The sequence below is a fragment of the Sander lucioperca genome, chromosome 21 (genome assembly GCF_008315115.2).
Source record: "Sander lucioperca isolate FBNREF2018 chromosome 21, SLUC_FBN_1.2, whole genome shotgun sequence".
Classification (NCBI taxonomy): domain Eukaryota; kingdom Metazoa; phylum Chordata; class Actinopteri; order Perciformes; family Percidae; genus Sander; species Sander lucioperca.
The window spans coordinates 6,179,040-6,195,614 of NC_050193.1; the positions used below are offsets into that span (position 1 = coordinate 6,179,040).

General features: G+C 41.9%; 1 protein-coding gene across 4 annotated transcripts in view; it reads right to left on the reverse strand.

The window, feature by feature from the left end:
- Positions 1-16,575, reverse strand: part of LOC116059603 (dedicator of cytokinesis protein 7-like) — a 31,741-nt gene that overhangs the window by 2,166 nt on the left and 13,000 nt on the right. For 2 of the 4 annotated variants that reach the window (XM_031312791.2, XM_031312788.2), the window contains exons 15-49: positions 16,320-16,437; positions 15,688-15,758; positions 15,453-15,591; positions 15,229-15,330; positions 15,037-15,123; positions 14,393-14,624; positions 12,077-12,241; positions 11,755-11,927; positions 10,881-10,982; positions 10,432-10,518; positions 9,107-9,202; positions 8,792-8,932; positions 8,365-8,478; positions 8,079-8,249; positions 7,830-7,969; positions 7,539-7,708; positions 7,254-7,405; positions 6,793-6,975; positions 5,963-6,089; positions 5,766-5,850; positions 5,532-5,628; positions 5,302-5,436; positions 4,739-4,891; positions 4,387-4,545; positions 4,191-4,291; positions 3,915-4,107; positions 3,613-3,756; positions 3,357-3,488; positions 3,221-3,235; positions 1,359-1,484; positions 1,181-1,270; positions 849-1,085; positions 606-749; positions 327-433; positions 57-230 (exon numbers count right to left, since the gene is read on the reverse strand). In XM_031312791.2, the coding sequence (XP_031168651.1) occupies positions 57-230; positions 327-433; positions 606-749; positions 849-1,085; positions 1,181-1,270; positions 1,359-1,484; positions 3,221-3,235; positions 3,357-3,488; positions 3,613-3,756; positions 3,915-4,107; positions 4,191-4,291; positions 4,387-4,545; positions 4,739-4,891; positions 5,302-5,436; positions 5,532-5,628; positions 5,766-5,850; positions 5,963-6,089; positions 6,793-6,975; positions 7,254-7,405; positions 7,539-7,708; positions 7,830-7,969; positions 8,079-8,249; positions 8,365-8,478; positions 8,792-8,932; positions 9,107-9,202; positions 10,432-10,518; positions 10,881-10,982; positions 11,755-11,927; positions 12,077-12,241; positions 14,393-14,624; positions 15,037-15,123; positions 15,229-15,330; positions 15,453-15,591; positions 15,688-15,758; positions 16,320-16,437 (4,662 nt within the window). The remainder of the gene's footprint in view (positions 1-56; positions 231-326; positions 434-605; positions 750-848; positions 1,086-1,180; positions 1,271-1,358; positions 1,485-3,220; positions 3,236-3,356; positions 3,489-3,612; positions 3,757-3,914; positions 4,108-4,190; positions 4,292-4,386; positions 4,546-4,738; positions 4,892-5,301; positions 5,437-5,531; positions 5,629-5,765; positions 5,851-5,962; positions 6,090-6,792; positions 6,976-7,253; positions 7,406-7,538; positions 7,709-7,829; positions 7,970-8,078; positions 8,250-8,364; positions 8,479-8,791; positions 8,933-9,106; positions 9,203-10,431; positions 10,519-10,880; positions 10,983-11,754; positions 11,928-12,076; positions 12,242-14,392; positions 14,625-15,036; positions 15,124-15,228; positions 15,331-15,452; positions 15,592-15,687; positions 15,759-16,319; positions 16,438-16,575) is intronic. The other 2 variants (XM_031312790.2, XM_031312789.2) reach the window with 2 other exon arrangements.

Here is a 16,575-nt window from a genome sequence, read left to right on the forward strand (position 1 = left end):
GAGCATGAGCTCATTTTGTGTGTGTGTGTGTGTGTGTGTTTAGTGTCTCATGTTACCGTTGTGTTTGCGTAGTCTGAGCTGGCAGGTTTCTGTATAGCTGGGGGATCTTGCGGTTGATGAGAGGCCCCAGAGCTTCTTTCAGTTTATTGTAGTTCCTTTCCATCTCTCTGTGGTACTCCTTCTGATCTAGTCCAATCAGGGCTTTATTCTTCCTCAGGGCATCCTCACACCTGCACGAAAATAAGCAGAGAGGACACATGGAGTTGGGGTTTTGTTTTTATTAGTTACACAGCAGTCTGCGTCTGGGCCGTGGAGTGTGTCATCACCTCTTAGTGAAGTCTTTAAAGCAGAGGCGCAGTTTGTTGTGATGGCGAAACAGCTTTGGATCATCAGGAATGTCAGAGAGAAAGACCTGCGCCACCTCAAGGGGGCCCTGTGAGGGGGAGAAAGGGTTACATATATATTAAGGAATGTCTGTCACTATTTAAAACACTGACCAGACTTTCAACCCCATTTGGATGGGATTAATATTCCAGGAGGACGTGGGATTTTGGCATTCTAAATGCATTATGGTTATACATCATCAGTTGCAAGTATCTAAACACCTGGTTGACAGTGGTGCCCACAGAGCCCTGCAGAACCATCTGCAGCATCTTGGCGTCTGCAGGGTCTTGGTTTGTAGCGAAGGCAAGCTCCTGAGTCTTCTTCTGCATATCCTCAATGGCCACCTCCATGGGGACAAGAATGATCTGGAGAATCAAAGACAACAGAAATAGTTGACTTTTTTCACCCCATGCACTACAATCATGTAACAACTGAACAAAAATCCCTCCTCAACAGACACCCACCTCCTCCTTGTGGATAACATTGATGCGTGTCTTGATGTAAGGGAAGGCGTGAGATGTTGTAAGGATGCTTTTGCGTTTGTACTGCTCATTCAGGTCGCCGTGGGCTCGCCCGTCCAGAGTAAAGGGAGTACAGTACATGAAAGTACGCAGGTTGTAGTTCTTATCAAAGTAGGTGATTCTTTCCTTTAGTTCGTATGTGTCGAAGAATGGTTCAACGTAGGTGATCTGGAGGTAGGCCTGAAAGAAGCACAAACAGTCATCATTACACTTGTACCTTTTCCAAACCTGTACTGATATATTATTAGTCACAAAATGTATACATATCATGCTACCTTGTTGGGATCCAGTTTGTTTTTGTCCACTGGGTTGGAGTCCTTGATAATTTCAACCATCTCATCCCCAAACCTCTCCGAGTAGAACTCCTGTGCACCAAAGAGATTCATCTTTAGAAATAAGTTTCTCATTAATCATTAATGACACCTTTATTAGTATCCTGAGTACTCTACATGCCTCGAGTCTGTGGGAGATCTCAGCTAATTTGGTGATTGATGGCTCCTTGTAGACAAACTCTTGTTCATCCAGGTCTCCAAACCGGCAGCCATAGAAACCCACTCGGAAGTAGGTCCCAAACATTCTCTAAACACTAAAGACGGGATGAAAAGAGTAGATGATTTTCTAAACAGCCTCGGGTAGTTTAAAAATGTAAACAGAGCACAACAAGAAGCAAGACATTTTTGATGTGGAAAAGCTCCAAGTATATCTATTCTCTCTATTAAAAATAAGATTTGTGCAGCTTGGGGTCTTAGTACGTGACTTTTGTGATTTTACACCTTGTCCCTTGTTTTTCCAGGTAGTGTCGCAGTTTTCTTTGTTCTTAATATAATAATAATAATAATAATAATAATACATTTTATTTAAAGCGCCTTTCATGACACTCAAGGTCACTTCACAAACAAAAAAGTCATCTCATCTCATCTCATAAAAATAAAAATAAAAATAAAAATAAAAATAAAAATAAAAATAAAAATAAAAATAAAAATAAAAATCAGTCAGTCAGTCAGTCAGTCAGTCAGTCAGTCCATAAGCCATCTTGAAGAGATATGTTTTAAGTCTGTTTTTAAAGTCAGTAATTAAGTCACAGTTTCTGATGTAGTCTGGCAGTGAATTCCACAGCTTGGGGGTGATGTAGCTGAAAGCCGTCTCTCCCAGGGTGCTGAGGTTCACACTAGCGACATGCAGTAGGCCTGTTGAGGAGGATCTCAGTGAGTGGGCAGGGGTGTAAACTTCCAGTTTTCGCGATAGGGCAGTACGAGACCACCTCCCCTCCCGGATAAGCGGGGTTTACACATCCAATCGGGACTGCTTGGTTCAGGTGGAAGAAATCACCGCTCCACTGCCACGCCGCCGCGAGACACAGAAAGTCCAGTCCATGGTCCACAACGAAGTCGGCGACGAGAGAAGCCCCGCCAGAGACAGGGGAATATTTTGCCATCCTTGCGAGCCATGTAGATTTTGTTGCGACGAGATCCTCGGTGGGCATACTTTGGGCGTTGGAGAATGTCGCGTTGACACAGAAGCTCCGCAGAAGGTGCATAGTTCCCCCATAGCCGGTAATGTTCACTTATTAAATATTTCCTCATCCTTACTCCAGCAGATGTAGCCTATGCATTAAGTTATTGTGGGTAGATATTCCTAGTGGGCTTAGGCTACTGCGGTAAACTTAACTTGCATCCTCCGGTCAAAGACGCAGGTCAGGCATCATTTCAGACTCCAACCCCGTTTAAAACAAAATACGGTGGAGAGATGATAAAATGCGTAGCTATATATAACTATTGAACTTTGCTAATGAACTGAGTATGAAAATCATGGATGTATTCGTGAGAAAAAGTAAATTTACTGAAAATAAACAAGCCAGACGGAGCGGCGTCAATCTCGCCAGCGTTCCCATTACTAGGCTATATATTATATATTGATGTGTGTGTGTGTGTATATATATATATATATATATATATATATATATATATATATATATATATATATATATATATATATATATATATATATATATATTACACAGATGAAAAGGCTCTCTTGTTACTGTATAAAGTTGATTATATTTAGAAATAGAAGAGCAACTGGTGTAGGACAAAGACAAAATGGTTGGAAACGGTTTTGTAACAGTGGCTCGACTATGTCAAAGTGTGAAAGCAAGTTTTGTATTACTCACCAGTAACATGTCATTCACACCGGAGAGGAGAAGAAAACAAGAAAGGAGGAAGAAAAAAAACATGTCAATACAAAATAAAAAAGGAATAGCTGAATTAGTTTGACCTTAAATGTTATGTTCTCAATATAACAAATTAACGTGTTACCTCCCATCCTGAACTCTGGAAAAATGGAAAAAGAGAAGACTCATATCAGGAGGAATCCAGGATAAAACTAATTCTCTCATCAACACTAACAGCCCAGTTAATTGCTGGTGATATCAGGTTCAAACTATCAACTCACTTGGTTGTAGACTTTGGTGAAGGCATCCTGTAGCTTCCCGTGGACAGTAGCCAGCTTTTTGAAGTCTCTGTTAGCTTCATGGATGGGCAGCAGAATCTTGTACACCTCATTTATGGCCTCGTACATGGCGGCCTGGGGTTACAGCACAACGGAAAGCCAGTTTTACACATACCACCCGATCACATAACACTCCTTGAACCTTGTGCTGTGTTAACACACAGTCTGTCACCATGTGGTCGGAGAATATGAGTCGTACCATGTTAAAAGAGGCAGCTGCTTGCTCCAGGAGGCCCACCAGACCAGACTCGCTGAAGTACTTCCCAGCACAAATCCCCTCCTCCTCTGGAGACAAGACGTCATCGGATACGGCTGACTCTTCCAATACGTTGGATGAAATATTCTGAGGGAAAAACAGAGAAGTCATTACATAGAAAATCTTTATATCTGCACGTTTCAACAATCGCGGGCTTAAGTCTTGGTGCTCCAGTTTTGGGACCATGTCCTATCTCATACTGCTGTAAGTAGAGTGAGTCACCAAATTAAACAGCATGCACTGACCTGAAACGTGACACAACCAATTGGCAGGTAACGGCAATCCTCCAGCATGTTGAGGTATTCTGCCACCAGCGCTGCGCTGTGGACCAGACAGTGGGCAGCTTCAGCATGGTTTCCTCTCTCAGAGTGTTTCCCTGCCATGTTCTGGAGCCACGTCAGACGCAGGTCAGGGGAGTTCTGGTAGCCCTTTGCAATCCTGAAAAAAAAAATAATGTTTCTTTCAAATATTTGTGACACTTTCTTGTTGTTTGCAGGCCTTATTAATGTGCATCACAGTACCTGTACATTAGGTCAATGAGCATCTCTGGATCCTGCTGATGCTCTTTCATCTTAACAGTGTCAGTAAGAATCATGTGCAGGTTGAACACCAGATCCTGGACCTGCAGTTTCAAAAGTGCCATCCAGGACATTAGTATACAAGTCTCATTCTTTCTTGCAGCTCCATATGGGACTTTGTACAGAAGCTGTTACATACCTGCTCTGGGAAGGGCGTGTCACGCAGCTCCAGGTCCTCTTCAGCATACGTCAGGATCGTCTTGAGTGAGTGGCGAAGATGCTCCTCATTGAAGTTTTGTGACGTTCCCACCAGTGATGACAGGGACATTGTGACTTGCATCTTTACTCGAGCAAAGTTCTGTTCCAAGGGCAAAATTAGGACAAATTGTAACTCATAATATTATTAAAGCATCTATTCCTCAAACACCCTGTATCTGTCCTGTAGATCCATTTTGTTTTACTGGCATGTCCCTAGTTATACCAAGAATATTAAAATAAAAATGATCCACAATGCAGAGACAGTCTGCCTGTCTGAGACTGTCTAGACTTACATTTCCAATCTCAAAGTTCTGCCTCATGAGCAGATAAAGAGAGGCGGAGGCGTGACTTCTGACAGAGCCGACACTACTGCTGCAGTGACGTAGGAGACGCAGGCACAGGTCCGCACAAAGCTCTGTGTCCTCTTCAAACAGCATTTCTGGGAACTACACACACAAACACACTTTCTCACTTTGTATACTCCTCACACAAACACATTAAGCATGATTTACTATTTGTTTCTTTAAAATTCAAGTTCTTTATACAATGGTTAACCGCATGCAGATGCAATCTTGAGTAAATATACATTATATATTTACTGTCTTTCTTTAATGGAGCCTCCCAGGTACAGTATTTCACATAATTGTACTTGTATAACAGAAGTGACAACAAACATCTTGAAAAGTGTTAAAATGAGTCTGTAGGTCAAAGTGTAAGACAGCGAATACGTAGGGAGAAAAGTTACACGTGTGTTGAGTGACTGTCAAAATATTTCAAGCTTCAAATATATTAGATTGTTAAAAAAGCAACTAATAAAGCAACAGAAAACTATAATTGACACATTTCACGTATGTACCTTAAAGACCAGAGCCCTCTGTGTAGTGAAGCAGTGCTGCAGGAAGAGGGCGCTCTGGTTGCCTGCCATGCTGTGGAGGAGCACTCTCAGCACTCCACCCAGAACACTTTCCTTTAGCTCTGATGCCACCACAGTCTGACAGAGGACAAACAGAGAGAAACATCAAATTACAGTTAGGCAATTCTACATAAAATGAACACTACTGTGTGTGGTGATAATGACTGCTTTACCTTGACTACAATCTCCAGTGTGTCCAGTACTATCAGAGAAGCCTCAGTAGCTAAGTTTCCATCCACCACAGAGTCCTGCTCCACCTCAGCTTTAGTCCTGTAAGAGGTGTAATTTTACAACCATCACTATAACATGTAGGCACTATTTAGATGATGAGACAGCACATAATGCAATGTTCATAATTTGAATTATAATCCAGAAATCTATCAGTAATTTAATTAATGTGAACATACTTGTCGACTCTGTCTGTATTTTGCCTCCAGTGAGTGACATTCTTCCTCCACCTAACATTCTCCTGGCTGCCGTAGGGACTCCTTTCTGGCAGAGAAAACAAATTATAATTTCCATGAACACAAGTTTATAAAGACCTTAAATAAAAAAAAAAAGCGACCGACTCACACACATTACTGGCTACTCACATGCTACTTACCTCTGCAGCGGCGGACCATCTCCTGACGAGCCCCAATGGTGCCCAGTATTGCCTCCTCCAGTCGGGCCTTCATGTCCTGAGACTTTTTAAATGTCAGGCTATTGATTCTCTCCAGAGCCTTTTTCCCCTACAACAACCATCAAACATCACAGGACAGGGACAAACAACGACAACAGGGAAAAACAAGATTATTTGGTCAAACATATTCCACTTTACCACGTATAAACAGCATGACATAACATAACCATAATTCAGAACACAAACACTTCAGAAAAACAAAACTACAGCACACTGCACTATTGATAAATCAAGGCAGGCTGTTGAGGAAAAACTCGGAGAAGCACAACTCATTTCACATAAGTGAAGAAGATTCAGGAGACTTTGGTGAATTACACAGAAGCATTTAATGAACACTCAATTGAGGATAATTTAGGATCACACAGTACAGTGTGGGTGCCATCCCAACTTCTGAAGTTCCTGTCTTCCTGAAGGTGTATTTGAACTCCTGCTGGAGGCGTTACGTTTAGTTGAACCTTCAATGTAAACAAAGATATTGCAGGCACCTAAAACACAGATGCTAAAGCCTATTTCAGTCTTATTGCTCTGGGAAGTATGCAAAAGTGTGGTACAACTTACATAGCATGAGTTTGTAAGCTGGAAATTCCACCACACAGGCAACTTTCTTGAAACAACTACTGTCATAGTATCTGTAATGATGTGCTGTAGATCTGGCACGTCCAAATTAAACAACTGTAAATTGGTTTTGACTCCTATTGGGTGTATGAGTAATGAAATACTCTAATAGTAGTGACACTGCCTGGTTATTGTACCTTGTATTCAAAGCAGGAGACACAAAGATGGAGCAGATCCAACAGGCGGTTGATTTGCAGTACAGACAAATCAAAAACCCAGCGTTCCAGGAGAGCAGCATCTGCATTCTTCAGCACCCACAAGAAACTCACCAGGAGAGTCCTGCTGCACTCAGCAGACAGAGAGCTGGACTGGCGCCCAGCCTGGTGAAGACAAACACACACACTCAGTGCCAGTCTTTTAATCTGCTACAGTACAAAAAGTCTGTCTACAGAAAAGGACAGAAAGCCACCGATAGGCTAAGAGGAGCAGTTGTAATTAAGAAAAAAATAACATGGGAAAAATGCAAATGCTGTTTGACTAAGTGTTAGGAGTGATCATCTGTTAAAATGAGGCAGCAGCCTCCCACACAGAGGCCGATCTGTGACCCGTCAGTCTGTAGGGCCCGAGGAACAGCCTGACCTCTGCCGCTATCACTCACCACTGTGGGCAGAGCAAACGGGTTGGCTTTGACATGCGGCAAAGGAGAGCCAGCAATCGCCATGGCAACAGACTGACTGATAGTGTTGCCGCTGTCTGGGTCAGCATCATCGGCGTGGGCTGAGGCATGGCGAACCCGAGCAAGCGAGGAGTCTAGAAAGAAATTAGAAAAGCACTCTCAGGTGCAATAATACTGGAAATTAAACCAATTTGCAAATTAAATAAATGTGCGGAGGAGGTGGATAGCCATAACAATATCAGTGGGTTGCATATATGTTGTGCTTACCAGAGAAGTCGTGGAGCTGATGCAACGTCTCCATGACGATGGGGATGAGGGGCAGATAGAGCTGAGCGATGTGGGCTCTGACCTGAGGGTCAGTGTAACGAGGGTCTGCATCATGGCTGCACAGCAGGGAGTGAAGCGCACTAATGGCCTTTTTATGAAGGAAGAAAACCCTATGGGGAAAAAAAAGTATATACTGTATTTAATTTTGAGTTAAGATCAAACTCTGATGATCACTATGGGGAAACTGAATAAAACTCCTGATTTTTATATATGCAACTAGTAAGAGCCTACCCTTCTCCATCAGGATCAAGTATGAGAGAGAGCTCAGTAAGCAGCAGGCCAGACAGGAAGTGCTGCTGGCGGAAAGGGACGGAGAGCTCAAACATGGTGGCCACACCCTGGTCTTGCACCATACTGGAAAACGCTGAACTCTGTGGATGTGGATACAACAACCGATAGGAGGGTGAGATAGAAGATTATGAAAATAGAATATGAGTATCTTAAATCAGTTAAATCGTATGTTCCGGCCTGCTCAAGTACCTGTGAGGTGGTGGAGGAGGTGGAGGGGGAGGGGGAGGCTGGAGGGCTGAGAGTGGAGCACGGCAGGTTGAGGATGACGTAGTGCTCGTGGCTGCAGACGATACGAGTGAAGTCCACCCTCAGGGCAATCAGAGAGCTCGGGTTCTGCGCTGTGTGAAGCTTGTTGGCAATCTGTTTAACACACGTTTGTTTGAGATAGAAAAAGCTCTTTTAAAATATGCGTGGGGAGCATTGGGATTTACAGTGTTTTATATTAAAGGACAACTGGGAAAGAAGCAATAGACACCTGTTTGTAGTAGGAGCGGATGAGGTTGAACACAAAGCCCCGGTCTATGAGAGACAGAAGGTCATTCAGGAAGAAGGCCAGACTACTATTCAACCTCTCCACAAGCTCCACATCCTGTGAGAGAGAGAGAGAGGGAGATATGCATAGGGAGAGAGAGAGGACAGGAATGAGCAAAAGAATACAAATGATTAGATCAAAGGAAAGATATGATATCAAAAGGACATGATTTTTTTCTGGTCACTGTACATTGGGTTATTTAAATCAATGATACTGACAAAGATCAAGCATTGTGTAAGAAATAAGGCAACTTTCTATTGGATAAAACAACCTCTGACCATCTTTAATTATATTATAGTTTCTTCATTGAAAACAACTGTCCACAGTTCATTTGTTGAATTGCTTGTAATGTGGATTGTGGGCTGTATACCTTGTGGTATCGATTGGCAATGTCTGCACTGATGGCACACACAAGTGCAGCGATGTCGTCCACAAAGCGGTCTGGAAAACGCTGACGCCTGGCAATGTCCAATTTCGAGGTCAGGAATAAATGATGGGTCATGCTCTTTGTCTAGAGGAGAGGGCAAATAGTAAGAAAAATAATCACTTAATGAAAATATTAGCTATCGTGCTATAATAATGGTTCCTACAGAATGTGTGTTTTGAGGCTTGTTTTTGTAGTATTCCCTTTAGACTCTTAAGAAAGTGGTATAACATTAATATCAATGTACAAAGAAATACTCACCATAAGCTGGAAGAAAAACCAAGCCTGCTGCAGCGCTGCTTCCCTCACTGCGCTGGTGCTGACCACCCACTGCAATGCAAGCTCCTCATGGAGCAGCTACACATGGACCAACACAGATCTAATTTAAGCTTACATGAACAAATCATTTTAGAAACTACAGTGGTGCTCATAAGTTTATGAACCCATGCTTAAGTTGACTAAAAAGGAATAAAAAAAAATCATCTTTTGGAAATTGATCTTAATGCCTTAATTAAAATTTATAGATTGGCATGGGGTACTTTCCATAAAATCATCTCTTTATCAGGATGCATAGTATCCAGGATACTATGCATCCTGATAAAGTTCCCTTGGTCTTTGGAATTAAAATAGCCTCACATTATCACATACCGTTCACCATACCTAGAGATTGGTTTTACTTCAGTTAACCTAATAGATGGTTTGATTTGCATTGAGAGATGATCTTATGGAAAGTACCCCATGCCAATCTCTAGGTATGGTGAAGGGCATGTGATGATGTGGGGCTATTTTAATTCCAAAGGCCAAGGGAACTTTATCAGGATGCATAGTATCCTGGATCCATGAAATAACTGGCCTTTAAAAATAAAAATCTGCCTGCCTCTATGGGAATTTAACATAGGGGTGTACTTATTTATGCCCCCAGTATTTTAAGGAAGAACATTTATTTATTTATGATACATTATTCATTCGCAAAGAAAATTGGTGTCCTTAAAGGTTGGATTTCCCTAATTTTTTTTAATTAAGGCATTAAGATCAATTTCCAAAAGATGATTTTTTTATTCCTCTTTTTAGTCAACTTTAGCATGGGTTCATAAACTTATGAGCACCACTGTATATGAGCTATTAAGATTAAAGTGGTGCATGTTTATTTTTTTCACAAGATATGAGCTGTAACTGTGGTTTGTAAAAGATAAGTGCAATTGTTTTATAGTTACGGAATTCCATCCCTAATTCAGGTTAAACAACCTGAAATTAAACACTTTATTAAATGATTTATCAAGTAATGATCTAGTAAGTTATTAAGTGATAGTAAAACAACATTAAACTAATTCATTTAATTCATCAGTAAATCTGCTACAGATTGAGTCCTGACATTTTCAGTCAAAAAAAAAAAACTCTTAATGTCAGTCTATCAACAAAAAAAAACATTCACACCAACTTACAGAAAGACACAATTGTTAAAATGTCATGAATGGTGATGAATGTTCATGACACGGAAAGTTGATGAATGCCAGGACATCAAAATGTGTTAGTTTGTTATGAAGAATGTCACTTTTACAGTTTGTTATAGTAGATGTCAGTTTTACCTTCTTGGTAATCTGCCTTGGGGGAACTGAAAACAAGGCCACGCTGTCCAGAAAGGCAGACATGCGATTGCAGCTGCGGTCGTTTGCCTGACATGGAGTGGTGGTGAGGTGAACACACAGATGAGGACAAAGTGATGTGAAAATGAATGAATGGAAATGGATGGGTGGCCAGAGAACTCTCTATGAACTCTGATGATTGCTAGCCTAGTAAGAAGTCTGACGAGCCCCAGGCAGAGATTATGTCTCTCAAACACAACAGGTGTAGTCTGTTAGTCGGCGATGAGAGGATGAATTATGAACGACAGACAAGATGCAAAAATGTGTGACAGGTAGGACATGGCTAGCAAAGTGAGAGGAAATGACCCACGAGAGTTGATCAGAGATGGTTCAGGATGAAGGTGGTGAGGAGGTGAAGGTGAGGAGGAGGAGGAGGAGGAGGGATTTGGCACCTGCTTGAGCTCACAGCTGGAGTTGGGGTTTCGGCGTAGCACAGATCTGGAGCCCCCGGGGGCATAAGCAGAGTTTACCCAGGAGTGGGAGCGGTCAATACCCTGCCATAAGCCACCAGAGACACACACAAAACACATACACAAACACACAGTGCGGCAAGAGGCAAGGGCACAGTGAGTAAAAGGGAAGGTAATTAACACACAATATTATATTTTTTAAGGATAAAACTGGGAAGAAACAAATAAGGGGCATGGAGTGTAGAAAAGTGAAGCTTGAATCAGCAAAGACAGCAGGAGAGGAAAGAACAAAGGAAGGGCTGGAGGTACTGAATGAAACACAAGGGACAGAGGCACCAAGCAAAATTGCACATAAGCAGCATCATTAACTGTTGGCATAGTTATCAGTCAACCTGAGCTTATTGAATCTGCTGTTAGGAGCCGAGACATAACAGACTGATATTGGATAAGCAGAAAGTAGGAATATGTCACAAGGGGTACCATAAAAACACCAACGTGATCATTTTTTGTGCTGCCGCTTCTCTTTTTAATCTACCAGGAATATAAACGGAGTATAACACGATGGAGATTCATTATTTAAAAACGACCTTTAATGCTAGACAAAATCAAATATAAGACAATTTGCAAATGAAATGAATGCATACAATAAACAACAAACACCTATAAGAACACAAGTAAGAGCAAATACATAACAGATTTCTCACAAAACACAATATCAAGAAATGCATTATTTTAAGAACTCTAAAACTGAATATAAAGTATTCAACTGCTCTCGCGACTTTCAAGATGATTTTAAGGCTTTTCCAGAACTATCACACATAAGTATAACCCATTTCGAAAGACGGATGCAGCTCACCTTGCTTCCTATGATCCTCTGTACCTCTTCGTCAGGAGAAATTGGAGTGCTAGCCAGGTCCGGGTTGGAGTTGCTGATACTCTTTGAGCGGGACAGGTGGAGGCTGCTTGGGCGGGCTGTTGCTCTCGATAAGGTGGCGTACTGCATAGGCATCTCGTAGGACTGTGTGCCAGCTACTCATGGAGATGGACGAATAGAAAGGTCACATTACTGTAGCAAGTCAACAGCCATTTCCCCCAATTAAATGTCTGTCCGTGGTCCAGTAAAAGGCGCACTTACATCTTCTCAGATACAGACTGCACAGTTCAGATTGGTAACTCACCTGTCGGGGGTACTGCAGGTTCGGCGGTTGGCAGGCGGAAGCAGTAGTGGATGTAGGACAGCAGCAGGTTGTTGCGGCCGTGCTGGTCCTGGATCCCCTCCAGGTTCTTGTGGATCTGATTGACCAATAAAGCCATAGCTTCAAAAGCAGCCCGGCCCAGGTTCACTGTGGATAAATTAAGAGTGAGAGCAGCAAGAGGCAGAACTTAAAAGTAGGGCTGGGGGAAAAACATGCATAATTGTAGACTGTATAAATATACATACACTTCACAAATGAACCATAATGCGTGTCCATACCAGAACCTTAACACAATTTGATTTATTTAGCAAGCAAGAATTTACCAGAACAAATAAAACACCAGGTAAAATAAACAAAGAAAACAGACAGGTGGGAACAGATGGGTTTTTAGCTGCTTTTTAAAAGAGTCCACAGAGTCCAATGACCTTAAGCTTATTGGAAGAGCATTCCACAGCTTAGAAGCTACCGACTGAAAGGCACGGTCTCCTCAAGTTTTAAAACGAGTCTGAGGTACACTCAAAAAACACTGAGCAGAGGACCTGAGAGCTCGGCATGTGGTGTAGGGACGCAAAAGGTCCATGATGTACTGTGGAGACTGGCCATTAAGGGCTCTGTAAGTAAGCACACATTGGCTTTTGCCGCTCTAGCCTCTGGCCGCTCCCCCTCTCACACTGCACACTGACTGAGTAGCACTACTTTGGACTGTCTTTGACTTTGAATAAACAAACGACAATTCCCAAATTTAAGGACGTTTCAGAATCCCACACATGCAAAGCACAACCAGCTATACAGACAACAAGTGCAGACAGAGCGTGATGCCACTTATAGGCAGGCTATCTATGTATCTGTATGTATGTATGTATGTCCGTGTTTGGGGAGAAGGTGCACATCACACGCAGACGCCACATGCAGAATGCTTTACAACAGCGGGGGGGGGGTTACAGCCTTTGACTCTTTTCCTGCTATTGTATTAAGTTGCTGTGAGCTGGCCGAACATAACATAGCATAATTTCGGAGATTATTCCTTCACAGCGCTGTGCAATGCGAGAAAATCTCAGAGTTGTACCGGGCAGACACAGCAGTTTTCATCAGACTCACCCTGGGCCGGATTAATTAAGTCTACTGCTAATTTACAACACTAATAACGTGGTTGATGAACACAAATATGTGCTGATTAGCTCTCATAACGGGCCAGGTGGGTAGCACACTGCCATGAGTCCATGACACTAATGTCTGATTACTCCACATTGTCATTTTGATATTTTGTGATTACATTCTGAATCTGCCCCGTTCTCTGTCAGGTAAATATAGTAGTAGGCTACAATGTCTTCCTCTGATGTAGATGTGGCCTACACTGTAAGTCAGTAGTAGGCTATACAGTGGAGTTGCATATTAAGTGGTTTGGGGTCCTTCTGTAAGGCATTTTGGGGTACAATTTGGTTTTGAAAAATTCTACAAGCAGCAATACCACAGGCCAAGCAATCGCCCGTTCCAAACAGACACATTTTCAACGGGCTCTGTACTAGTCTGACATAAATTCACCTACAGAAACTGAAAAAGTCCTATCTGTGAGATAGGAAGAAAACCATTCCAACGCAGTCCCTGAAATGCCCAAGTGATTAAGCCTCTCAATAAGAATATGGTGGTCCACAGTAAGGTCCAATAGAACCAAGACGGAACAATCTCCGGCCTCTGCAGCCATCAACACATCATTTGAGACCTTAAGGAGAGCTGTTTCCGTGGAATACAGCTTACGGAAACCTGATTGAAATTTATGAAACACCCTGTGTAGTTCAAGTATTTGAAGAAGTTGCTTTTCGACAACTTTTTTCTCAAACTTTTGAAAAGAAAAGGAGTTGGAAATAGGCCTGTAGTTATCTAGCAAGCAGGAGTCCAGGTTTGGTTTCTTTGACAAAGGATAAACAACTGCCTGCTTAAAATAACTGGGGACACATCCTGATAAAAGAGAGTGGGTTATAATGTTGATTGTACATGGGCCGATGGAATGAAGGACTTTTAAAAATAATGAGGTTGGTAGAATGTCAAGTTATATAAATAGGTATGAAAGTGGCACCTAGCATATCTGAAGCCCTGTCTTGTGTGTCACTGAAGTTGAAAATAATAAAGATTTGGATGTACTGTAAAGTGCATATAGTAAATGAAACAGTTTTGTTGGCCAAAACAGTAATTATTAATTATCACCACATTATCTACTCAAATTATCAGAATTAGCATTTTAGCCTTGTTCTGAGAAGTGCACTTCAAATCTCGAATAGCGGTACTTCAGAACTCACTTACCAATTTGGCCCGCGATGACTGGTGGGTAGATGATGAGCTGAATGAGCTTGTTGAGCAGCTGGTGCAGGAACCTGACACAGGTATCTAGCAGAGCCCCTCTCAGTGCAGCCATGCAGGCCTTCAGCTCCCCCTCCATGTTTGCCTCAGTTATTATGACATCCTTCAGGCGGAAGGGGAAGGAGTACTCTTCCAGAACATATACTAGAGTAAAGAACTTATCCAGATGGGGGTCCTAGAGTTAACAATAGAATAAATATTAAGTATCACTTGAACTGGGTGAATTTTAACTTGGCAGAAATTTTGCAACGGTTGAAAATCCAATAGATTTTTTTAGACAAGATCAAGGGTCTCTGTGATTTTCTGAATATAAAATGTTACATTACATGCATGCACTGCTGATAGTATATGTAGGCCTTCAGACATGTAATGCACTAGTACACAGTAAAGATGCGGTTAAAAAAAACTTGATATCTCAAATGCCTATGTATATATGCTCCAGTTAGTTTTGTTTTCTCTCCAGACAAAGACTATGGGCATTTTCATTCACAATAGATGGAAACTATGGATGCTATTAGTTAAAATGTATTACAATTTCAGAACCAGGAGTTTTAAAAGGTGGGATTATAAAGTGCACATTTGTGTACCTGAGTATGAACCGAAGAGGCTGCCGTCACCTCAACATTGAACACTCCTTTGTGATTATCCACCCACTTCATGCCTGGGAGCTGAACCTGCCGCAGAGTGACATCCAACTCATTTAACACTCAGTCCCATCACAAAGGAGTAGGTAATGACAGGCAAACTGAAATAAATACAATCTGTTTAAACACACTCACGTCTGGGGTGAGTACAGAGTAGCTAGGTGGGGGCTTTTCCACCGAGACAGGCAAACTGAAGGAGCCGGTGCGTAGTCGGCCGTGCTGCATCAGAGGGATCCACTGCAGGCAGAAGAAGAGACACACGATCGCTCACCCATGGCAAGGCAACAGAAGGAGCTATCAAACAAGTGAGTGTGTGGGCGGAAGTATTAAATGTGGGCCAGCGAAAGGCATGTACTCACGGTGTAGCCCACAGGGGCCTCCAGAGGAGTATTCTGTTTGGGCTGGCAGCTGATGTGGTAAAAGGTGAACAGCAGATGGTGGTTGTCTGTCAGATTGGCGGGAATCTTCATCTTGATCTCCTCATAGAACTCAGGAGACCTTTTTGAGTAAAAGTTGAACATAAGTTTTAAGGAAGACAAAAGTTAGACAGACTCATAGGTCAACAGTGAGGATCAATAGGTGATTGAGCCTTACTTGTTATGATAGATGATGGGAGTGTACGCATCTTGCATGAACTCAGGACAACTCGACTTCCCAAAGATGACCTGGTCAAAGGGCAGAGTATAAATATAGTTGTTCCATGACACATACAAAGACGTCCTTTGAAATAATCATCCTCACCATAGTCTTGTCTATTAACTATTTTCAAACCTTTAAGATCCCCTCCAGAGATTGCAACATATACTGCAATACTACACTTGGAATAAAGATTTGTGTCTGATATGGTACAGATATGGAAATATTGGTCTTTTCAAAGGATTAACTGCTGGACAGACAGCCTTCTAGTGACAAAATAGATAATGTTGCACAGTAAAGGTCAAGCATCCAAGCGAGGTAAAATGAGCAAAAAAACATTTTTGAGAGGGGGGCTGTAAAAAAAAGTTGGCAATTATTGATATTAACCTTACCTAATCCAAATCTTCCAGTAACCTGAATATGCAAAATGAATAAGCCTATTTTTTACTTTGTACATCATCTGCAAAGGTAAAATTAACAGTTTACATGGGGCAATCATTTTAATTTGATACTTATTGCACACCTGTAGGTTTAAGTGGCTGTAAAAGACTGCAACACCCAGTCACTTATTATATTTGACTGTGACTCACCGGCAAAGCTTGACTGGGGTCCTCTGCTGCCATGAACTGAACCTTCACAGCAATGTTCCTCACTGAGCCCTGCCGACTACTGAAGTTCAGACTTTGTGGGTAAACATAGAGCAAGTTCCTGAAAGGCAAAATTATGCAAGGCAGAGAATCAGAAAGATGAAAAGGACAGAATAATAAAAAAAGAAAAACCATCGTGAAAGAGTTGAAGGACCACCGCTTGTTGGTTAATTGTACTTTCATTTAATAGTCTTATTCT